At 31.1% G+C, this 23,762-nt stretch overlaps 3 protein-coding genes across 9 annotated transcripts; all 3 read left to right on the forward strand.

Annotated features, from left to right (window-relative positions):
• The first annotated feature begins 5,010 nt into the window (after positions 1-5,010).
• Positions 5,011-10,041, forward strand: LOC114171481 (Cysteine proteinases superfamily protein). The gene is made up of 11 exons (XM_028056487.2): positions 5,011-5,308; positions 5,945-6,360; positions 6,463-6,617; positions 7,213-7,286; positions 7,571-7,625; positions 8,065-8,139; positions 8,258-8,331; positions 8,453-8,501; positions 8,962-9,046; positions 9,437-9,493; positions 9,736-10,041. The coding sequence occupies exons 2-11, from the start codon at positions 6,027-6,029 to the stop codon at positions 9,795-9,797; spliced, it is 1,020 nt and encodes a 339-aa protein (XP_027912288.1). The 5' UTR covers positions 5,011-5,308; positions 5,945-6,026; the 3' UTR covers positions 9,798-10,041.
• Positions 10,042-11,901: 1,860 nt separating this feature from the next.
• On the forward strand, positions 11,902-17,318 carry LOC114191898 (RNA polymerase sigma factor sigF, chloroplastic-like). 4 transcript variants are annotated; one of them, XM_028081365.2, is made up of 10 exons: positions 11,902-12,096; positions 12,343-12,482; positions 13,475-13,599; positions 13,701-13,889; positions 13,991-14,279; positions 14,364-14,594; positions 14,864-15,004; positions 15,206-15,406; positions 15,915-15,993; positions 16,702-16,752. In XM_028081365.2, the coding sequence occupies exons 1-9, from the start codon at positions 12,051-12,053 to the stop codon at positions 15,966-15,968; spliced, it is 1,416 nt and encodes a 471-aa protein (XP_027937166.1). In that variant the 5' UTR covers positions 11,902-12,050; the 3' UTR covers positions 15,969-15,993; positions 16,702-16,752. The 4 variants fall into 4 exon arrangements, 3 of the variants coding, with proteins under 3 accessions (XP_027937166.1, XP_027937158.1, XP_027937149.1); XR_003606034.2 differs by having other exon boundaries at positions 11,903-12,096; positions 15,899-15,993; XM_028081357.2 differs by lacking the exon at positions 15,915-15,993 and having other exon boundaries at positions 11,908-12,096; positions 13,722-13,889; positions 16,702-17,318.
• Positions 17,319-19,906: 2,588 nt separating this feature from the next.
• On the forward strand, positions 19,907-21,400 carry ROT4 (DVL family protein). Of its 4 annotated transcripts, XM_085665197.1 has the most exons (3): positions 19,907-20,441; positions 20,957-21,009; positions 21,160-21,400. In XM_085665197.1, the coding sequence occupies exon 1, from the start codon at positions 20,173-20,175 to the stop codon at positions 20,374-20,376; it is 204 nt and encodes a 67-aa protein (XP_085521323.1). In that variant the 5' UTR covers positions 19,907-20,172; the 3' UTR covers positions 20,377-20,441; positions 20,957-21,009; positions 21,160-21,400. The 4 variants fall into 4 exon arrangements, 2 of the variants coding, with proteins under 2 accessions (XP_085521323.1, XP_027905395.1); XM_028049594.2 differs by having other exon boundaries at positions 20,957-21,400; XR_014983933.1 differs by having other exon boundaries at positions 20,372-21,009; positions 21,095-21,400.
• The last annotated feature ends 2,362 nt before the right edge of the window (positions 21,401-23,762 follow it).

Here is a 23,762-nt window from a genome sequence, read left to right on the forward strand (position 1 = left end):
ATCACACACCCTTATGTTTATTTAGCAAGTACTATTAGAATAATCTTTTGAGGTAGCTTATTAGTTTAATAATATGTTTGGATAAATTTTCTATAATTGTTAAAAGGGTAATAAATTAAAGCTGGTTTATATATGATGTTAATACATAGATAATTACACTGACTTTTCTATGTATACAATTTAACTTATCTATAAATTAAAATTTATCTTTGTCAATTTCTTAAACGAAACTCCTTAGAGAAATAATTATTAACCCTTAAAAAAAAATCGTAATTTTAATTTATACAAAAATCTATGTTATTCTCTCTTTTTTTTTTTAAATTACTTGAAAAATAAGTTATTTTTAAAAACATTATCTGATCATGTATGTCCTGTCACTTTAAGAGAAATAACCATGACAACGCGGTTATTTTGATTGCTTAATATTCTGACTTTTTACTTTGCTTTTTTGGGATAAAAGAAAAGGAAAAAGAAAAGTGCTTTTCCTTTCATTTTCCATGGGGAAACAGTTGTGCTAAAAAAGAGAGCTAAACTCTAGTTAAAATGTAAAAAAAAAAAAAAAAATTATACGTAAGAATTCTTAGTTTTTGAATTTTGTAGTTTAAGACAAGTTTTTCTTATTATATTATTTTCAAAAATTTTATTTCATTTTATTTGAAACGTATAAACAATGATGAATTTGATTGAATGCAATTGTAATCGGATTGAATTGAACGTATCGATTTGCACTCGTCATTGCATATGTGATTCTTCCGTGGACGTGATTAGAATTAGAAGTGTGTCTTACAAGTTGCAACAATAATCCAATTCTTTGAATTATATGACATACTAACTTTGACGTTAAGATTTTAGGATGCTTGCACTGACTTTTTGATACGTTCAAAAAAGGGCAACAAGAAGGAAAAAACATATGAGATTGAGAGCGACACGAGGAGAAACAACAAATATTTGGCTATTACAACTATAACGTATAATCAAATTACACCATATGCTCTGTGTGACATAGAGGCGAATGGGATAGAACTAGGGATGTAAAAAATATTCGTATCCACGGGCACAGGTACCTTTGGATAAAATTCGTAATGGATAGGAAATAAATATTAAAAATGGATACATGTTATCCGCAGGTACGGATATCATAGTATCCCTACTCGTGGATACTCATACCCGCTAAAATTTAATTCACAAAAATACCCTTATATATATATACATATATATATACATATATATATATATGTATATATATATATGTGTATATATATATATATACATATATATATATATATATGTATATATATATATATTAGTAAAAAATATTTTAACCTAATTTCTTTTAAATTGCACATCTTGTCTTTTGTCTTCATTCTTCCCGTTTTAAGTATTAGTACATTGTCTTCTTCCAAGTACATCTCTTGACATTCTTCTCTTTCCCTTCTTTGAAATTAGGCATATACATCAAACTCTATATAAATCATGACTGGGCATATACATTAAACCCTATATAGATAGTGACGTTTATGATATGCTTGTTGTCAAATGATGGAATCAAAATAAGAATACTTGACTCGTGACAGTTAAGGTTTATTATTTGATTATTTTTCATGAATCAATTGAAGAAAATGAGTTTATTGATCAAAGTACTAATTAAAGAATCTCCATAGTATTGAACGTCATTTTATTATTTATTTTTATAATTGTCTGGACTTGTATGGACTTGAGTTTATTTGAACTTTATTTAAAATTTAGGACAGTAATATATTTTATTTTATTTTATTTGAATTTGTGATTAAATATTTATTTTTTAAATAATTTTGTAAATACCCACGAATATCCGTGGATACCCGCGAATATGAAAAAAATAGACGGGTACCCGTATAACGGATATCTAACGGGACATATATTTATCCAGTAGGTAAGGTACGAGGGAGCTAGTACCCGTACCCTACCAGCCTCGTTGACATCTCTAGATAGATCCATTATTTTCAAACTTTTTTTTTTTAAATAGAGTTAAAAGTTAGTTTTATTAACTATTAAGGAGTGTGCAGATGTTCAAGTAAAAGTGGTGCAGCAAGATAAATTAGCTCAAACTACCTAAATTTAGAAATTTTGTATAAAATTTAAACAATATTAGGTTTAATTTGAGTATATTATTTTAACTCTTCAATTTTATCGGTTAAAATCCTCGAATAATAATGTAAAATACAAAATAAAACTTTCATGCTCCACAAATATTTAACCGTTTTGCATGTTTCAATCCATTAAATAGTCTCGCCAGTTAAGGACAATTTATATTGTACCTTATTATTTTAACTCTCCAAAATAGTTTTTAAAGATAAAACCGTAATAATAGTTTCAAGTTTTAAAACAACCGATATATCATATCTAATTATTAACCTTGACAATGTTATATAAATGAACTAAATATCATAATACTATAAAATAAATAAAATTTATTCAATTTTCTTTACCAAATCTTATTAACTATTTTACTTTGATTAAATATTTTAAACCCCAAATATTTTAGGGTTAGGTCTTGACATTTACGATTTGTCGTTTTTTTTGGTTGATTTTTTATATATAGATTTAGAAAAAAAAAAAGTAGTCGGATAAGATTGAAATCAATCGTTTACAATCCCACGAGGAAATAAGATATAAGGGCTACAAAACTCACAAATAGATTAAATTATCAAACACTTTTACTTAGTTCAAATAAATTTAGTGATAGACTCAAAGTCAATCACGTCTTAGATTGATCAATTGTAACAACTAAAGGTAATATAATTGTTAGATTAATAGAATTTATAGGATAGGATATGAGTACAAAGAGTTCAAAGTTAATAATTTAAGTAACTGTTAGAAAGGTCATAGTTAAAAACATGACAAAAGACATAAATTAAATAGGAAAATTTGATGAACATGAACAAAAAATTTCAAAAATCGTAAAAGTAGACATAAAAGATAAGTGAGACAACATATTTTGAGTATTCTGATTTATTGGATTTTAAACCTTTCGTCTGGACCATAAATAAAATAACATTATTTTTACTAAAAAAATATTTATTGAATGCTATAATATTTAATATTTTGTAAGTTTTTTTAATAAAAATTTGAATTTCCTGTTAATTATTTTTTGAGTTTTGTAAAGTCACACCAAATATTTATAAGCAAATTTCTACAAAATATAAACAATTAATATCGAAGAGATTGATTTTTCAAATCTAGAAATTGTCGAAAATGAGTTTTGTTTTTCTTGAAAAGGTTTTTGCTTTTATACGTCTAAAAATCGAATGTACGAGAATAATATGTTTAAATATCTAACTATTAATAATTGTGTTAGATTTTTGTTTCTTACATAAAATATTTAATATGCTTTTTTTATTATTATTTAAGCTTAACAAAGACCAAAAGCTTACAAGAAATGTATTGAAATTAATTTGATGTTCCTTGTTGCATGGTATTCCGCTTGCCAACTCAGACCTTAAGATAAAAACAAAAGTTTCTTTCATAGGAAACCATTTTTCAAACTGCTTGAAGTTAAGAGAAAGAAAATATTACTTGTAAGTTAGAAAGTCACATATAAAATTGAATAACAGCATAAATATTAAAGAAATGAACAAAAAGTAGTAACTTCTCATTTCCATCTCCAACGTTTTATATAATTCCATGAAGTTAGTAATTGCAATAGTTAAATTGTAGTAACTAATATTTTCTACGTGACCACCATAAATATTTATGATTTTTTGTTGTTGTTGTAAGATAGTTGATGAAATAGACTCAAATTATATAATGCAGATAAAGTAAGAAAAAACTGTAAAGGAACAAAATTAAATTAATAAAAATTATGATAAGTAATTAAAGACATGATTAAGCCAAACTTCTAAAATTCTCTACAATTCTGATTCATTAACATTATTAACCAAAAGTTTCTTTTACTTAACTATAATAGGATAGGATACAATGTCAATCAAATTGATATCACAGACGGGATATATATACATAGTATTTGTATATGTGAATATTCGTATCCGTTATACTTTAATTTAAATTAAAAAATAAAAATAAAAAATCACATGATTAAAATATTAACTCATTCATTTTGAATGATTTTTTCATTAATTGATTTTAATAAATTTCTATTTTTTTATAAACAGTTAACAAATACTATTTAAATTAGATATTTGCATCTTATTTCGTACCCGTACAAATATGAATACAAAACGGATTTATCAATCACATAAAATAAAAAAACCAATAATTATATAATTATATACTACCCCCTCCATTTATATTCCTGGTCTTAACCATTTAGTTTTATTTTGGTAAAAAAGAAAATTCATGGGTACAATTTTAGTACACAGAAACTAAAATAAAACTATATATTGCAATAAAACATGAGTGCGTCATCTCGTACTGAATTTCTGCTGTTGGGTCCTCATTTTCAAATGATTTTTCTAAGAAAATAATTTTATTTGCTTAAAAGCTTCAAGGGAAAGCAACTCTTTCTGAATTCTTGTTTTTCTTTTCTTCCAAATAATTGCTAAAGATACTATAAATTATTTATCTTCAAAATAAAAAATATATATTGTATTTAATTATATTATGAATAAAATCTTTTCACTTTCTTTTTCCGGATTACGTTTTACGAACAATAGGTATACAAAAGTTTGAAAGTAGTGTGCTAGATCTTCGGCATCCAAATGGAAGACTGAATTTCAGAAAAGAAGGGAGAGAAAGGTAAAAGAAAATGAAAAGTCTATTTATTTGAAAACAAATTTCTGAGAATACTGCACCAATCAGAGACGTTGATTCTCTGTCTTTTTCACAGAGCAACAGATCTGAACCGTCCTTTTCTTTCTACAGTCTCAGATTCGATCCACACCCAGCCCCACCCCTTAATCAACGGTCATTAGTACAGAAATTTCCCCAAGATCCCCGACACACGAAGAGCATCACCGTTCGGAGATTTCCAGGATCGAGGATCATGGGTGTGATCAATACACAAAAATAGAAACAGTAGTACAATTAAACACAACATAAGTAATAAACGAACGTGTTCGACCTTTAACGGCGTGGCGAACCGTATATAAGCGCGTCAGCGTGAATTGGAGTGCGCCTTTTTTTTATTTAATTAATTTCAATATATATTTCCCTCTTCGTATCATAAATATTCATTCAATTCAATGCATCCATCGTCGTCATCTATTACGATTGTACCTTCCCTATGTGAACAGTGATTTCACCTCAACAACCCCTTTTTTCCTTCTTCTCTTCTCTGCGCTTTCTCAATTCAGTTGGCGCTGAATCGAAGGTGGGGAACTTCTTATCTCTCTTCTTTTTCATCACCCACTTCCATTGTGCTTTTCAATTTCTAGTTCACTTTATTTTTCAGTGTTTCCTTCTCTGCATGTTACTGGATTGGATTACTTAGCGTGGAACATATTTGGGTTTCTTTAGTTTTAGATTGGTGTAAGCGGTAATCTCGAGGTGTAGGGTAATAGTTGTTTGATCTCCCAATAATGAATGGTGAATATGGAAGAATGTTTATACTTTTGTGTTGTGATTTTTTATTTGTGACGCATAAGATCCTCGAAGGAGGCGCATTTTGATTCGTTCAATTGAAAAGGAGAGCAAAGTGTACTGTTTTTTCCTTTGATGATTTAATAATATTGGGTGGTGTTCAAAGTTGAAAGTTGAAAGTCATTATCATATATAGTTTTATAGTACTTTTATGAACGATTCCAATTAGTTAACTTCTTATTGACCAATGCCTGGGAAGCTGTCCTTGCGGGATTGTATATTACTATTGGAGTTTAACGTGGAAAATGCTTTCAGTTGGGTTTTTTTACAAGGGGAATATTGTATACTTTCTTGGTATTGCATTGATTTGCTTAGCTTTTCTTCACTACTTGCATTGATTTGCATTAATCTAAGTTTATGTGTATAGGTGGGTTCTTTCTGGTTTGGAATCATTTCAACTTTGTCAGCAGAAAAGGCTTTTGGCTCCTTGTCATGATTAATGTTTAGAGATGGTTTTGTATGAGCATTCAGATGTTTTTCAGTGGGGTCTTAATCTTCTTGATGGTGACCCTGCTTATGGTCCTGGATACTATGGCAACATAATTCAACATGATTCTGGAGACATCTATAATGGACACTACTTCCATAGCCATTATGATAATGAATGTAACCATGTAGAGAATGATGAGATCATTGCCCGTACACTTCAAGAAGAGTTTTCACAGCTAGAGATTGCTGAATCTTCTGGATATTTTCAGCAAGGTGAACAACAGTTCCATGTTCCTGAGACTCAGCCTGCATATGATTGGCATAACTCTTCAATGATGAACTACTGTTCGGGAGGTATCATTCAAGATGTAAACTTATTTTTCTTTGGTATATTTGGGATTTATTTATCTTTTTACCGGGTATTGGTTTATTCAATTAAATATTTTGCACATGCAGATCATGATTATGCTCAAGAAGGAGTTGGTGATGGAGAACCCTCTAGTTCATGTTCTAGTCCTTGTGAAACAGAGGAATATTCATTGGAGCTAACTGACAATTATCCACTTGATGATGAAGTTGGGAGGAGATTGAGTCAAATGATACCGATTCCCGTATGTTAAGCCTCCTTTGCTTCTGTAGATTCACTTTTGGATCAGCTATTGAAGCAATAAATATATATATATATATATATATATATATATATATTTATGCCTTTTAATGCTCATTAGGTACCAAGAAGCTAATTCACTGTGTTGTACTTTTGTCAACTTATAGTGATCTTTTTCTAGTCCACATTTTCATTTTACCAAATTAATTGGTATTTATAGTAAGAAAGTCATAATAAATTATCGGTTGTTGAAAGTCTGAAATATTTAAGTCCTACAGAGCATTATTTTTCATGCTAATTGATGAGTGAAGCAACTTCTGGGTTAAGTCATCTACCATACAGTGGTCTATTCAGTAGAACAAAATAGATGCTGAATTTATCTAGTTTTCTAACAATGTGGCTTCACAAGCACTCACTTTTAGAAGTTTTAACTTTTTTTATTTTTCCTTTTTCTTTGTAATGATGAATTTTGTCCCTTCATTGGCAACCTGCTGCTTTTCACTTGTAGTATGATTTTAAGAAAGTTCATTTCTTTGGATCAGTTGTAAGACTTTTGTATTTGAATGCAGTGCTTAAAATGCCTTCGTTTTCTTGTTTAGCATGTTCCAAAAATTAATGGTGAAATTCCTTCAATTGACGAAGCAACTTCAGATCATCAAAGGCTTCTGGATAGGTATTAGTCACAAAAACTTAATATAATTGCTAAAATGTGAATAATTTTTCTCCAGTAACTGAGTATTCACTATTTTCTTTGTTGTTTTTTTTTGGTCATGTGCCACTTTTGCTTCTTTTCTGTCATTCAAGCTTTAGCTATTGTCACATATGGGCTTCATTTCAAATTGTTTTGTTTTTGAATTTGTAAATAAATTAATGGTTAAAATATTATTGGTTGCATACATTTTTTTTTATCTGATGTACTTTTGACATGCCAAACTAAGCTGTCAAAATTTCAAACAGATTGCAGTTATATGACTTTGCGGAGAACAAAGTACAAGGCGACGGTAATTGTCAGGTGTGTCACTCATATTTATTCGATTCTAATGTTCTGAAAATCCATTGGCTAGAGTAGATTTCATTTGTTTTAGAATGTAATTATTGAGAAATATCTATTATTTTAATATGATTACGACATTATACTGAATATCAGTTTTCAAACGGGTTAGTTTTCCATTTCTGAAGTCATTTGTTGGAGGTTTCTGGGTCTTCTATTGTTCACCATCCTCATATTTCATTTCTAACCTAGTATCCACAAACACAAAGCCTCAGATTTTGAGCAGCCAAAGCCCAATACAGTTATGCTCTTACATTGGATGAGCTACACGTAACTACTTGCTCAACCTACCTTGAAAACTTTCCTAATCACATAAAAATAATTTATATTTTTCTGCTGTATCAATAGTTAGAGTACTTTATAGTTTTCATGTAATTTCCTCATGATTATTCCTCTCTAGTTCCGAGCACTGTCTGATCAATTGTATCACGCACCTGATCACCACAAGTTTGTGAGACGACAAGTTGTCAATCAGGTTTGTTGCTTGCTGTATTATGTTTCGCTTTTCTTTTATGCCTATCAGGCTTATAATATCTGCTAATGGTTTTGTGCAATTATTCTCGGATTCTTACTTTAGTTGTGTTTTTAACCAGCTTAAATCTAATCCAGAGATTTATGATGGATATGTTCCCATGGAGTACGATGATTATTTGGATAAGATGTCTAAGTAATAATCTCCCTCTCTCTCTCTCTCTCTCTCTCTCTTTATATATATATATATATATGAGTAGTTTGCGTTTTGTTAACTGACAGACCCTTTTGCTTGGTTTTATCATAAATGGAACTAGGAGTGGCGAATGGGGTGATCATGTTACTCTTCAAGCAGCTGCAGATTCGGTATGACTGCAACCTATTACTCTTCCATGTATACTTTTCTGTCGCACTTCTCTGGTCCGATTATTATTCAATTCTCTGCACAAAGACAAAATGTTTGGTTATGGACAACCTAGCTACTGTATCTGCTTATAAAATGATTCATTTGTCGGATGTTCTTATAGTGTGAATTGTCATACCCTTTCATATTAATAGGGTTTTAATGAATAGAGTCTGTCAATGTGAGTTTGTAATATTTAAAAAATAAAAGATGAATGTTAAGAGTGTGTATATATATCATTTGAGGCATTGTCTGGTAGAGTTTGTTAATCTTTTCGCCATTTTTAGTTTTCCATAAATTACATTTTGTTTCTGTAGACATTGTCAATGCAAAGTTTACAGTAATATTTGGAATTGGCTATGAAATTATATGTCCTTTTAGTTGTATTATTGTATTTGATTTTCTTCTTTCTTTTTCCTCCAGTATGGTGTAAGAATATTTGTGATGACTTCTTTCAAGGACACCTGTTGCATAGAGATACTTCCTCATTTTGAGAACCCAAAAGGAGGTTGGTTTTCTTCAAGAGTCTGGGAAAGGATTCTCCTTTAACTTTTTTTTTTTTTTTTTTTCTAAATATTGATTCCTCGCTCTCATCTTTTTAATCCTTTTCTTTTTCTTCCTTTGATTTGTTCACCTCACATTATTTCTTGAATCTTTCTGAACCTTGATCATAATTTAACTTCATCCTTTTTTCCCTTTCAAGGGAATGTTGTGCATGCTTTTACCAAGATTCTATAACTTCATCTGTTTCTATTGTATTGGAAATCTTCAAGATATTTGTTTCAAATAATTTGTCATACTCACAAATTGTGATAATTATTTTTTGTCGTGTGCCATTAGTAGTTTTTGCATTTTTCATCATATGAACAACTTGGCTAATTTGTCTGTTTTGTTGCAGTGATTTTCCTGAGTTTCTGGGCAGAGGTGCACTACAACTCCATTTATCCCCAAGGAGGTATTTTTCATATTTTGCATTTCTCAAACAAGCTCCGAAATTATTTGAACACTTGATTGGAGTTTGTTCGAATAGATTCTCTTGAAGCTTCTTTGTGTTTGAAAAAATTTACTCTGACTACCTTAATAAAATTTAAGGTTGGATATATGTATATATTATTGATGACATGTTTATTTATTTGTCAAAAAGTTTGGTTATTATTTTTTGGCTAATCCTGTGTATGTTTTTCCATGGTGATCCAGATATACCATCAAATGAATCTAGAAAGAAGAAAAGGTGGTGGAGCTTTGGCAGCAAGCATTAGAGTCTTAGCTGAGCCAGTGAGCACACACCATTTTGAACCTGTACAATTTTCCTTCTCCAGGAATGAATTTATATCTCCATATTTTAGCTGCTTATTTTTTATAATTAATTTCATTTACCTCTTCTATTAATTATAATCATAAATTTGGGTCTGCTCACTTCACACAGTTGCATTCCAGTGACATTTTGGATGCTTTGGCCAAGAAACTAAACTTTATACATAAAAATGATTATACTTTAAAGTAGATACGATGAATGGTTGCTTTATACAAGTGTTTCCATCTTGATTAGCCTTGGGAAAGTGTGAGTAAGTTGATTTTGAAATATGTTAATTATGTTAAAAAAATCATTTTAAAAGCAAGTTATAAAAGCTTGGGATAATAATTCTTCTATCCAATATTAGACATGTTTATAGACATTCTTAGTGATCAAGAGTTGAAAGGTGAACATCTTCCTATTCTTGAATGGATAGTTTGAGACTATATTTCATAAACACTTAGAAAATAAATTAATATAAAATGTATCGACCTGCTTAAAAAGGCTAAAATAAGCTTATACAATTCATTTATCTATAAGTTATATTGCTTAATTTCTTCGAAAGTTAGAGATGTATAAATTAACGGCTTAATTAATTATGATAAATTTTAATATTTTTAACAATCTTTATTGCGTACTAAAAAAATTTTTGTTTTTTAATTGAATTTTTATCGATTAATTTTTTAAGTGGGTTATGTGATTAATATAAAGTGATATTTTAAGTAATTTTAATTATTTTAATTGAAAATGTGTTGAATAAATGGTGGTGATGGAGATAATCTCTTAATCGTTGTAGGTGGATGTGGAAGTCATACGAAAACATGATCATTTTATTATATATCACGTTTTTAATTGGAGCAATAAAAATTATATGATGTTTTACATTTACTGCAATATTCATTTTAGATTAATTATAGAACTTTATATTTGTTATGAAGATAAGATAAGAGACGCATTAAACAGTTAAAAGAAAAATTAAACAAATATAATATAAATATTTTGAGTATTTAATATAAGAAAATTTGATAAGAACACAGTTAAAAATAATAAAATTTATGAGAAATTTGAAATTTAAGCTTATATTAATTTATGAGATAAGTGCAATTTTTTTAACTTCTAAATGTTTATGAAAATTTCATTTACACGAAACTAAGATAGATTAGTTAAATTTTCTATTGGAAGTGAGATAATGAAATTATTCATTAGAACACACGCAGAAATGATTTTACATTAAGGACTAATAAAAGAACTGATAATTAATATGCATTTCAAAAAGCTTATTAGCCCATAAAACGAGCTTGTTATATATTTGAGTATTGTTGGTGGTAAAAATTAGTGAAATGAAATATTAATAACAAGGAACGGTTACAATACATGAATGAAAGAATTTAAATAAGTTTGAACTTGTAAATAAGAGCAATAATGTACATTAAATAAAATATTTTTGAACTTGTTTAAAAAGTTTAAACAATCATACTATAGAAATGTAGAGAGTTATTTATTTAATAATATAATCCGACAAAAACATAATGTGATATATATCATAAATTTGTTTGAGTTTTATTTCGTAAAGTTGAGTATTCATATATTTTTAACAATCAATCTCTATAGAACTATAGAAAAAATTTATTGATTAGACTTTTTTTCCACTCAATTTCGAACTATCCGAAGTACTCTTTACCATTCATTATGAAAGAAATAGAAAAAATATTTTAACCGCTAAATTTTAACAACCATTTTTAATATTTTTGTTATAGAGTTAATTTAATTTTATAATTAATTTTTTTAAAATCCACAAATCACGTTGATAAAAGAGTCATAAGAAAAATGTCATCTCAGACTAAAATAATTATTTTAAAAATTTGAGGTGAGCAAAAATATTGGGGAGGTGCATGAAGTAAAAACCCTTCAAGAATAAAAATTGGGCTTCGGGAAGGCCGTAACTGTGGGTGTCTTTTTTATTCTTTTTAAGAAAAAAAAATTATTGCCCAGACCGAAACTTGAGGTGAGGAATAGTAGCAGTAGCAATAGGTTACACTTCATGACATAAACAGAAAACTAGAAAATAAAAAAGGCCTTAAGCTTCATACTTTTTTTTTTTTTTTCTCTCTCAGAGATATTTTAATTATGTCAACATTATCTACTGCAATTGCAATCCCTCCATAGAAACTGGAAATTGGAGACACAGAGAAGAAAGTAATTGAGTGTGTCTAAGACCATGTTCTCTTCCTCTCCACCGTTTCCTTCATCTTCTTCGTCTTCCGGTAACCTTGTTTCAACTGCTCCATTCATTTTATTCTATTTCAATTTTACATATCATAATTGTAAAGTGAAAGATTTTGTTTCCCTAAGATATTCAATTCACAAATGCCTCTGTTTTTCAAATTATTCCCCCGCAAGCTGTTTATTGAGATAGTTTAAATTGAGGGTTTTAGGGGTATTATGCCTGCTAAGTAATTTTCTCGTTCTACGGTCTTGTGGAATTTCATTGAGTTGAAAACTGTGTGCAGTTATGATGCTTCATGAACAAGCTGCTCCAGCAGTTGCATCCTGGTCCTCTAGTTCTACAGCTCGGCATTTTCCTACCTCTGTTCTTTTACAAGAACAGCGTGAGGAGTATAGGCCCTTACTGCACGCGTATAATAAGGAGGTTCAATTTTTTTTTTCTTTTTTATATACCAATTTCTTCATTCTTGGGCTTGTTTATAGTGTATAGAAGAAAATAAGAAAATAAAGAAATGAAAGAAAAAAAATTCTCTATAAGCTAAAATAAACTAGTGGTGTAGAAGTTAAAAAATCAACTCTTTAGAGAATTAATATTAAAGAATTTTAAAGATTGGCGTATGTATAAATGAATTTTAGCTTGAGATTCTTTTTGCATTTTTTCTTTATTTTCTTCTCCTAAAGATTCTTCCAGAGAATTTTATATAAACAAATTAATAATAAGAGTGTCTTATAAAATGCTAACACTTTATATGCTTTAGACATCCATGTTCGTATTTATCTAATATCAATATTGTTGGATATATTATCGATTCCTGAAGTATCCAAGCCTTAAAAGAAGTTAGGAAGATCTCATATAGCTACTTATAAGACATATAAGCATTTATACTATAGACACATTGAAGCATTGCCCCTTATAAAAGCTTTCTCTTTATGGATGATCTCAACAAATCATACTATTTCTATTTGTAAGCAATAGGAATTGATTTATGACTTATAATTCTTTGAAAGTAATTTCAAACTTAACTTAACCACAGAAAAGTGACTTTTAGGAAGAGATTTGCACACCTATATATTACTAGTTGACATGAAATCTCCGACAATAAGTTTTATTTTGTTTTCAATATAGTCCAACCAGTATGTTATGTTCTTAATTTGGATTTGTGGGATTGCTATTATATATTTATTATGTTTTATGAATTTTTGTGCAAATACATGTATCTTACACATCAAAATCTGTATATTTTTGGAATTATCATATCATCTTAATGGATGTGTCATATCTTATACAAGTATCATTTATGTGCTTCATAGTCTTTACTTGTTTTCTTAGAGTGACTTTTAATGTTGTTCGATGTGATGATCCCTTTTTTTGTTCATGTTAATAATTAATTCATTACCCCTTTGCTTTTACTGAAGGCAACGTTAAATACAAGGCAGATGGATATGTCCTCAGTTCAAGAGAAATGCAACACAGGAAATCCTGATCAGTTGGTGCATGATTTTGTTCACCAGTTGCATCTCCGGTCTCATTTACAGAACTTGTAAGATAAATTGAATTGCAACCTCATGTTAACTTCATCTGTTGTAATTGATAAGTTTTTGCGTCTCCGGTCTTCTTAAAGGGTGCGTGTACCTATTGCAGACTGACTTGTTATCCTACTAGGGAACTTGCTGCTTCTTTGACTCTTCAGCCTGTGGATAACGACTCAGAGAGGCCTGCAGATGGTCTGCCAAGTAATGCGGTTTCTCTTGCTCAGCAAGCTTTGTCAGCCTCAAAGCAAGCAGCTTCATCAGTTGAAGTTGATGATGATGATGATCCACTTTCTTTTGGGTTAGTTCTATCTTTCTCGTTGTCTTTGACATCATCAATTTGTTTATTCTGTTTATAGGATAATTTGATTTTAAGAATAATGGCTAAAGTATGTCATTCAGTTTGGCCTCCACAAGTTTGGTTGACTCTTCACCGAAAAGGAATAAAATTGTGAGGTCAACACGGATTATAGAAAGACGATCTAAACAGAGAAAAGCATCAAAGTCAATACTCCTTGATGAAGAAAGTTACCTTGACAGAAAATCTTATGTACAGAGAAAGTTACGTTTAGAAAAGAAATTAAATGAAGGATTTGATCAAAATGACCCCCTGCGCATGTTCTTGTCGGGTCCTGAATCAAGGCAACTTTTGACCCGTGAAGAAGAGTCTGAATTGATTACTCAGCTTCAGGTGTCACTCGAAACTCTATATCCTTCTTAAAAGTGCGGTATGTTCTATGAAGGTTCTTTTGCCATAACATGGAATGTATAACAGGATTTCTCAAGATTGGAAGAAGTAAAGATCAGGCTTCAATCTCAGTTAAGACGGGAACCAACTTTAGCTGAATGGGCTGATGTCTTGGGCCTTAGTTGTTGTGCCCTGCAGACACAGCTTCATTGTGTTAAGAGAAGCAAAGAAAAGCTGTTTCATGCCAATATGCGCATGGTAGTTCACATTGCTAAACATTATCAGGGACGTGGTCTCAGCCTTCAGGACTTATTACAGGTATAGCCTCCAAGGAATTAAAAGTCACCATTCCCCACTATCAAAGTTTTTATGTCTTGACTGTTGCATAGTTATTGTTAATTCTTAATACTGAGTTTTCCATGTATGGCTTCACATTATGTTGAACAGAAAAACCGTAAGATAAATATTTGGCAAAAATTGATTTGGCTAAAGGATATTTTTTATTTCTTTTGAAAAATGTTGCAATCATTACCTTAATACATAATTAGCCAGTACATCTTGACATTCCTTTCCTGGTGACATTATAGGAGGGAAGTACGGGTCTTATGAAGAGCATTGACAAATTTAAACCAGGAGCTGGTTGCCGATTTGGTACTTACGCATACTGGTGGATAAGGCATTCGATAAGGAAGGCAATATTTCTGCATTCCAGGACTATCCGTATACCGGTAAAAACAATTTGTATATTTCTTTATAATCTAGTTAGCCAAATTTAACCTAACTCCTTCTGCAGTGTTGTTATTATTGAAATTGTTGCATGTTGATTAATAACAAAATACTGTTACTTCTGCATTAACTTTTTTATAATATATCATCTGTATAACAAGCAACAATTCTATTTACACAACATGGAATGATTGTTTGATCAGGAGAATTTATATAGACTTTTGGGCAAGGTCATAGAAGCAAAGAAATCATTCATTCAGGAGGGAAACATTCACCCATCCAAAGAAGAATTAGCAAGAAGGGTGGGAATTACAATAGACAAGTTGGAAACTTTACTATTTGCTTCAAGACATCCAATTTCCATGCAGCAAACTGTGTGGGCGGACCAAGAGACAACTTTCCAGGTAAGGCCTTTAAGTAAATTTGTTTTTCTCCTGTGATATGATTTATTAGATCTAAAATTTATAAAAAGGGAAAATAAAAGTTCTATATTCTTATAATGATTTCTTAGAACTGCTGATGCTTATTATTGAGCTTCTCATTTTACATTGGCAAAGTATCTAGTATTTTGCCTGTATTGATAACTGTATAAACAAACGAGCAGAAATCAAACTGCAAAGAAAATTAAAAAAATGAAAATGCAATTGATTGCGTGCACAATTTCAAATTTGCATAGTTATTGCGTTCTGTTGAGTGTGGATGGAAATGACTAAGCAGCATCAGGTAAAGGGTTTATTGTGGCGCTAAGAAAATCGTAGGTCTCACTCCAACAATAATTTAATTGACCTCATTCATAATTTTAAATATGTTTTCATTAATGCCATATGTGCATTATATACTTACTAGTAGAATTTGGAATACCAATGAATTACGGTTTTTTATCGTGAACTGTGAAGTTTGGTTTGTTTTGAGGTTGATCCTCGGACAGAACAAGACATTCAAGAGACCACGATCGTCCCCGACTAAATACCCATGCGTCCGCAAATATAAGGTACTTTTAAGTGATTAACATATATTAAAAAAGTTGGTTAATTTAGTTAGTAACATTAAATTTGTTTGTAATTGTAATTTTTTTCAAATTACCCTTCAATAATTAATGTATGGATAGAGAATAATAGTAGTGAAGTTTTAATTTTCAAGACAAAACTCTTAATTCTCTGATATTTCATAGGACAGAGAAAGAGACAATGGCATTATTATTTATTGACTAAAATAGTGAGAATATTTTAACCAAAAAATTAATTAAAGTAAACGACAATGTGAAATAAGATTTGCTGAAAGGGACAAAAATCTAAAAAACTGTCGTATATTTTAGGAATGAAGTGAATACGTTGGAAGTAATAACTGGACTATTGGTCAGTAAACTCTATCTGGTTCCATATTAAAGTTAATCCCCACTATATATGGATTTGTTGACCATAAGAGTCCACTGACAGTCTAAAATTCCCTTGTATTGATTGAAGTGGCTTGTCATTTTTGGCCTTGGTTGGGAATATTTCATAATCTTTTTCATGTGTTCCCTATATTTGATTTGAGCTTGTGTGCTAGTGTCCAGCAATCCCTCCCCGCTTTGAATTAATATTTGTCATTCTGCTTTTGGTGTAAATTTCTGTTAAGTTGGTCTTCTAATGTTGGAGGATTAGGTAGGGTCAGAATAGACCCTCTTCCGTTACTGATCCCAATTTTATTACGATTGCAGGAGATTACCGCAGACTCAGCAATTGAGATCCCAGATGTGTGTGTTTCAAAACAGCTAATGAGAAGGCATGTGCACAACCTCTTAAATATCTTAAGCCCTAAAGAAAAGAGCATAATCAGGCTAAGATTTGGTATTGAAGATGGCAAGGAAAAAACATTGCAAGATATAGGCAAGGTATTTGGTTTGACCAAGGAAAGGGTCCGACAGTTGGAGAGCCGAGCATTGTCCAAGCTCAAGGAGTGTCTTGAAAGTCAAGGACTCGACGCATACAGTGACTTGCTTATATAGATAAGTAGACACCAAGATTATGCAGTTCATCTTATTTCTCTATGACATTTTTTTCTGGCCAAGTGCAAAAGCAATGACTAGATCAAGCTTTTTGAAGAGAAAACTGACACCATGGTAATTGAGGATGAACCGGGTACCTTTTTGGGGATGAAGACAATTGAAGAACTAAAAAAGCTTGTGCAGTTTGTAAAAATTGAGAAGCCAAATCAATGCCAACGAAAAGAAAAACATATTTTGATTTAAACTGCTGTAATATATAGGTAGAATCACATGGGATTTTTCTATTTGCTTATAAATGAAGAGATATATCTATATTGCACTGGAACGAACTAAGCTGTATCTTTTTTACACAGGAGAGGGAGCTCATAATGACCACTATAAATAATGACCACTATAAGTTGTAGCATATTAAACATTTCAATATGAAATGAGAAAAATAAGTTAACATGCAATTTAGATAATTGGCATATTTGTCTCTAAATTCATTTATACAAATCAAAATGGTTAAGAGACTACTTAAACAATTTTTTTGTAAAGGATTTTAAAAGAAAAGAAAGTATATAAAAAATAATTCGAATTAACTTTTTCATAATTAAATTTTTTTTATATGCACGTTGATTTATAGAAGTTTTTTAAATTAATTTTTAAAAAAATTGAACATAACAAAAATGATAATAATAAGTTATACAAAAGTTCGTTCTATTTTTTTTTTTTTTCTTAGAAGTTTTTGTACAGAAATTTGTTCAAGTATATCCTAATGACTTGTAAGCATGATAGGAGTTACATAATAAAAAAATAAATTGACTCAAAATGTTAATTATGAACAAAATCCTCTCCTGGGAATAAATTAATTTATTTGTTCAAAAGAATAAGTGCTCTAAAAACCCAATGCCTTTTGGTACCACTAAAGTTTGCTTTTTCAAATTTTATTAGAAAAAGCCACATGTGGCTGCAGATCTTTTCAACTGAACCTATACAAATATACATGGTAGGGTTCATAAGTTTTACTGCTAGATTCGTTTACGTTTCTACCTAAACACACTTAAAAAAACATTAAACTAACCGGATTTTTACACGCCACTTCTTCTGGTGGGGCTAGGTAGTTTATATGAGAGATTTTAGGTTTAAATTTGTCATTAGAGAAACAAGCTTCAGAAAAAGAAAAAAAAAATTTCTATAAAAGTAATTTGCCAGTAACCGAGAAATGATATAAGCACATGCAGACAACACGAATTAATTATGAAGGGCCTGATTGATTTAGAGCCTGAAAAAGTTGATTTTAATAAGACTGATTTTGAGTCATTGACATATGTACTTGAATTAATCAGAACCACACACATTTATTGAAAACTACGAGATATTTCTTCCTTTTCAAAACAAACCAATTAATTTGATATGGTATACGACATGTGAGTGACACATTAGAGACACTTAAACGACAAAATGATACATGTGGAAGGAAATGAACTGGTGGCTTTGCAAACAGCACTACTTGGTTGATTTTCTTGTATCTTTCTCCAGAACTAGCACTTATGTTACATCCTTAAAATGGAAACGTATGAATCTTTTACAAAGAATGACGGTGATCATAAAGTTTAATTGAGTTAGATTACGTTAGATAAAGACCTCACATAGAAAAAGGTATCTTGAACACAAAAAAGTTATCAAAGACAGGCTTAACACAGGATAGGTCCCGTGAAGTGGACCTCTGTTTAATTAAATGTTAACGTCACGAAATAAAACCAAACCCCATCTAACTTTATTGTCTAATTCCATTCTCATAATCTCTTAGCAAAAATAGAAAATGGGATTCTAAGTTCTTGATCCAAGGATAGCTACAAAGGTGTCAACTTTCACCGATCCCTTCAAATTTTGCTTTATGATATCATTTTAAGGGTACACTGCAGGCACGAAAAGGAACACGGTGACCCAAATGAAGCTATAATTAAGATCATAAAAAATCGAAGTTGCACCCTTTTTTCACTTTATGTTCTGGTGGGAGTAGAAATGAATAGAAGAAAAAGAAAGGAATCTGGAAATGCCAAAATGTGAATAGTTGTGCAGGCCTTAGACATGATGTAGCAAGTGTGAGCAATGACCCGGACATTACATATGTATGCTTGATGAAGGAAATTTCATGTCACAATTTCCCCAAACAACATTGAAACAAGAAGAAAAGATAAGCTCTATTATGCTCACACCCACAACATTTTAAGAACAAAAAACAATCCTTAGGGACCTCATAGGCACTATAGATGGGTCGTTTCCGCTAGCTCTGTCTGTCTTATTGCATATATGAGGCATACACATAGCCTGGACCAGTGCTTGTGTCCTTCCCGGTGGGCAAGTGTGTTAGTACTAACTACTCAATCCAACATTACCTTTTAATCCCACAAATCTAATGTGGGATATATTATTATTAGTATTGTTATTATTATAGTCCGAATTAACATCACATTCTTAGTCTTCAACTTTGACACGAAATTAAAATTTATGTTTAAAACTTTGATACATTTTGATTTTCATTTTAAGAATGAATGGATATAATTCTTTTAATCCAATTATATTTTTACATGTCAAACACGTTTTTTAACTGATATTAAAAAGTCAATGAGATAAATATTTACTGACATAAAACACGTTTGACACATAAAAAATTTATATATATATATATATATATATATATATATATATATATATATATATTTATAAAGTTTGGAGATCAAAATATATTAAAGTTTTGAATAAAAATGAATTTCAATCTCGCGTCATATTCTACCTAGTTAACCCTAAAAAATATGTTTAGAAACTTATGCATGAAAGTAAATCAGGTGGTTGATTTATGTTCCTTCTAACTTTATCCCTCTAGGTCCCTCCCTAAAAACAATAAAAACATTGAGATTGGAGGAGAAATGAGTAGTACCTAGGAGGTAAAATATGTAGCAACCTTGGCCCATTCTATTTTGATATGGTTCTGACAACTGGTGGTTTTGTAATAGTAACAGTCCATACTTGATCTAGAAGACCCAGAATTACTAGCTTCCCATCTTGCCCAAATAGATGTCTACTTGTGCTATATAAATACCTAGTGGAAACCTTAGCCACCATGTTTCCACCACCATATTTACTGCTTTATGGTGCCAAATCAGGATCAGTACACCACTTGCCAGAACAAAATCATTCATGGCAGTGAAGGAAAGCAACACAAGCCAAAATATTCAGCTGCAGCAACAGCAGCAGCAGCAGCAACAGCAACAAGCTTGTGACCCTTGCAAGTCTTTTGGCCAAAAGTGCAGTCACTTGGTCAAGAAGCAGCGTGCCAAATTCTACATTCTTCGCCGCTGCATCGCCATGCTTTTGTGTTGGCATGAGCGTGGTGAGACATAATAATACCAAGACCTGCAACACAGTATCATCCATCCCTTTCTCTCTATCATTGTAACATAAAGAGGGTACTATATTACTGCTATGTCACACTGCAAAATTGTTACTTTTTCTAATAGGATTACTACTATTATTATTGCATTCTGTGTAATTACCTCCATCTAACATGTGAAAGAGATTAGATCTGTTTCAACTCTCGCAACCACTATTGAGTAGATCTTCTTTTTCACATGTCAAGAGCCTCTCAAACCTGCACATATGTTACAATGTTGGAAATCTTAAGCCACTATATCTTTCTCCTTCAGAGTAATTTGTTCTATCTTTTTCAGTTTCAAATGAGGGAAAAAGGGCTTTCACTGATTGCTGTAATGATCCAGGACTGGATTCAACAATCAGTTTAATGTTGTTGATGATGATGATGATGATGATATCTTTGTTTGCATAGAACCATGTCTTTATATTTCATCTGCCCAGATTTTATGAACTAACTTTACCATATGTAATCAGAGATCCCAGGTGGTAGGTGAGTACCAAATCAATGTAATTAATCACTGTTCCTAACTTTTGCTTCTTTGATGCATAGTTCTCACGGAAGATACTAATTGGAAACTAACTTGGCATTGCGGTGAAACCATTGTACGTGTATGAAGGAATACATGCATTTGTTGTATTTATTTAATAGGAAGAAATTGAGTTACCCAGATTTAATTTCATTCACCAGGCCCTGCATGTGAAAAGAAGAACTGAAGTTAAAAAATGTTTGATTGTTGTGAGGTGATGATACAGGGTGGTTAGCAGGACTCAGCAAAGGTTCAAAAGTGCAGAAGAGTTTAGAAGAGTATGAGTTGTTTATGCATCAATTATGATGAAACCCACACCTTCAAAATCCGATATGCATGATTAGTCAATTTTTCAGACAATGGTCCTCGTGCTGAGGGAACATCAGACAAGATCAAGCCTCAATTTAATTTTATTTTTCCTCGGTTCCATCGCCATTCCCTTTTTTAACTTTCCACTTTTTCTATAATATTCTGTGTCCTCAAATCCCACACCGTCGTCTGTGTTAAATGTTTCGATCCGGGCAACAAATAAAACTCTAATTAAGACACCACTCTAAGTTTCAATTAATTAACGAACTTCTCGTTACGTAATAGTAGTGTTGTAGGTGATGAATAATAACCACCACTAAGGCTGGGTCAGAAAACAACAAGAGCCGGAGAAGTCACGGCAACAAAGTTATATCAATTCGATTTTACGTAGGTGAAACTGTGACTCAGCATGAAACAAACTTTACGTCTGGTTGCTTTCTGAAATCATTAGCTTAGCGATTTTCTTTTCCTCTTATCGAAAAGAGAGTTTCTGTTCCACCCCTCATATATCGATAGGGTAACTGTTTTTCTACTCTGAAATTTCTCACAAAAATCTGTTGCTAGGTTTATGGGTGAGTGAGCCCCTACTCCTCCTCCAGTGTGAAGCTAGTGAGGAATATGATTAACCTTACCTAGGACTAACTCAAACATGTGTTATATCAAAAAAAAAAGAACCTTTGAAGTTGGGTCCCTCGGAAGCCAAGCAAGAATTACTTGAGGCTCCTCTCACAGTAGACAGAAGAAAATGGTGTGTGCATGGTGTGACAGAGTAGGGGTAGGAATAGGAATAGGTAGGATAGTAGGGTGGATGGGGATTAGTGAAGGGAGTGGGGTCATAAGAGGAGACAGCAAGAATCGTAATGAGAAGAGAAAAAAGAGAGTTGTGGGTAGCAGCCAAGGTGCTCCTCTGGCCCTCGCTCTGACCCCGACCCTCGTGCGCCCTCACTTCTCTTTTCCTGCACTGTGGGCCTCTCTTCTTTTACGTCCCTCAGGTCCCACCTCTCCACCCACTCTTTTTCCTCTCTTCACACACATCCATAATTTTCTACATCTATTTCATTCTTTTTTCTTCATTATGTTTTAGAGTATGGAAATGAGTGGTTGAGTTCTTTTTGCCATATCCTTTTTTTGTTGCTGATATTTCTGCTTCTTCCCTTCCAAATATATGAAAGTGGGAGTAATTCACGAAATGGTGTAAAGCCTATTGACATAATTATAGAATGGATAATTCATAATTGACCCTTAGAGCCTTAAAGAAAGTCATAGAACCATTTCATAGCATCTTAATGCAATCCAATCATGTAATAGGGTGTTCTTATAAACGTATATAAAATGAAGATAACTTCATCATTAACCCTGAACACAAAAGTCAACGAATTATTCCGGATCATCTTATTCCATCATTTGACAAGCAAACTGGATCATTTTTATATGCTTTGCACTTCAAAAATGCTATAATTTACTATAGTTAAAATAATAGTAATCTAAACCTTTTATCATGATATTGTGATTTTATGTCTTTTCTCTAAAGTTTTGGCTTGTTATCATTGTGTTGAAAATCCAAGTGTCAGTCTAAGTCTTGTATTGAGTAAAAATGAAATACTTGAGCATCATATAATTATGAAGATCCATACATATAATGATGAAGATCACTGCCTTAAAATTTTGGATTAAAAATGGTATCAAACTTTACATGTGAATTAAACTCATGTTTTAGACAAGATTCTGTATCAGAGAAAAATTATATTATATTATATTATATTATATATATATATATATATATTACATTTCAAACCATAAAAATGAACATTATTTTTAATTAAAATTTCTGGATATTGAATTTTGAATTTTTTTTTCTTATGTAATGTTTAATTTTGTCATTTTATCCTATGTAACATTTAAACTCACATTTAGATTATTCACAATACTAAATATTTAATATTTCAGTTATATGATAATATTTATAAAAAAAATGAAATATGGGATATGGGACGTACACATATTCCCAACGTGTGTTTGTTTGATGCTTTTCCGTGACTGGCCCTTTTTAAATTGATTGTCCATTTGATCCGTGCCTCTTTTGGATAACACCTTTCTAAAAATTAGATTCCCTATTCAAATTTCAACGACCCTTTTTTGTATTTGTTGAAAATAATTCAGGGTTTAAATGATTTGTAATTGTTGAAACATACAAGTGCACTCAAAATGGAATCCGATCCTATATATTGAAAAGAGAAATTAAAAGTGGTTCCGTGTATCCTATACATTTGTATAAGCAAAATTCACTGCAGATAGGCATGTAAACTTCTGAAATAAAATTAAATGAATCTTTTCGTCTATTTTCCCTCACACTAATATATATATAAAGCCTACTAAAATCACAGGTAAAACCATCTATCTCTAGAATGAGTAATTCTTTATAGATTTTCGAAATGTAATTTTGGGATAGGTAATTTTGTTTTTGAAGATGGGATAGGTAAGGTTTAAAAATATTGATTTGATCATAATTTCGTTCATTTT

This window comes from Vigna unguiculata, chromosome 1 (genome assembly GCF_037176805.1).
Source record: "Vigna unguiculata cultivar grain cowpea cultivar isolate G323 ecotype 2 chromosome 1, ASM3717680v1, whole genome shotgun sequence".
In the NCBI taxonomy this organism is placed as follows: domain Eukaryota; kingdom Viridiplantae; phylum Streptophyta; class Magnoliopsida; order Fabales; family Fabaceae; genus Vigna; species Vigna unguiculata.

What these genes read in the sequence shown, in the direction of transcription:
- LOC114171481 (XM_028056487.2), top strand. Translation starts at nt 6,027, where the DNA reads ATGGTTTTGTATGAGCATTCAGATGTTTTTCAGTGGGGTCTTAATCTT. An exon ending in AAGGCGACGGTAATTGTCAG is followed by an intron (nt 7,626 to 8,064) that starts GTGTGTCACTCA and finishes ATTCCTCTCTAG; the next exon opens with TTCCGAGCACTGTCTGATCA. An exon ending in GACGACAAGTTGTCAATCAG is followed by an intron (nt 8,140 to 8,257) that starts GTTTGTTGCTTG and finishes GTTTTTAACCAG; the next exon opens with CTTAAATCTAATCCAGAGAT.
- LOC114191898 (XM_028081348.2), top strand. Translation starts at nt 12,051, where the DNA reads ATGTTCTCTTCCTCTCCACCGTTTCCTTCATCTTCTTCGTCTTCCG. An exon ending in TTCATCTTCTTCGTCTTCCG is followed by an intron (nt 12,097 to 12,342) that starts GTAACCTTGTTT and finishes AACTGTGTGCAG; the next exon opens with TTATGATGCTTCATGAACAA. An exon ending in GCCTTCAGGACTTATTACAG is followed by an intron (nt 14,595 to 14,863) that starts GTATAGCCTCCA and finishes GTGACATTATAG; the next exon opens with GAGGGAAGTACGGGTCTTAT.
- ROT4 (XM_028049594.2), top strand. Translation starts at nt 20,173, where the DNA reads ATGGCAGTGAAGGAAAGCAACACAAGCCAAAATATTCAGCTGCAGCAA.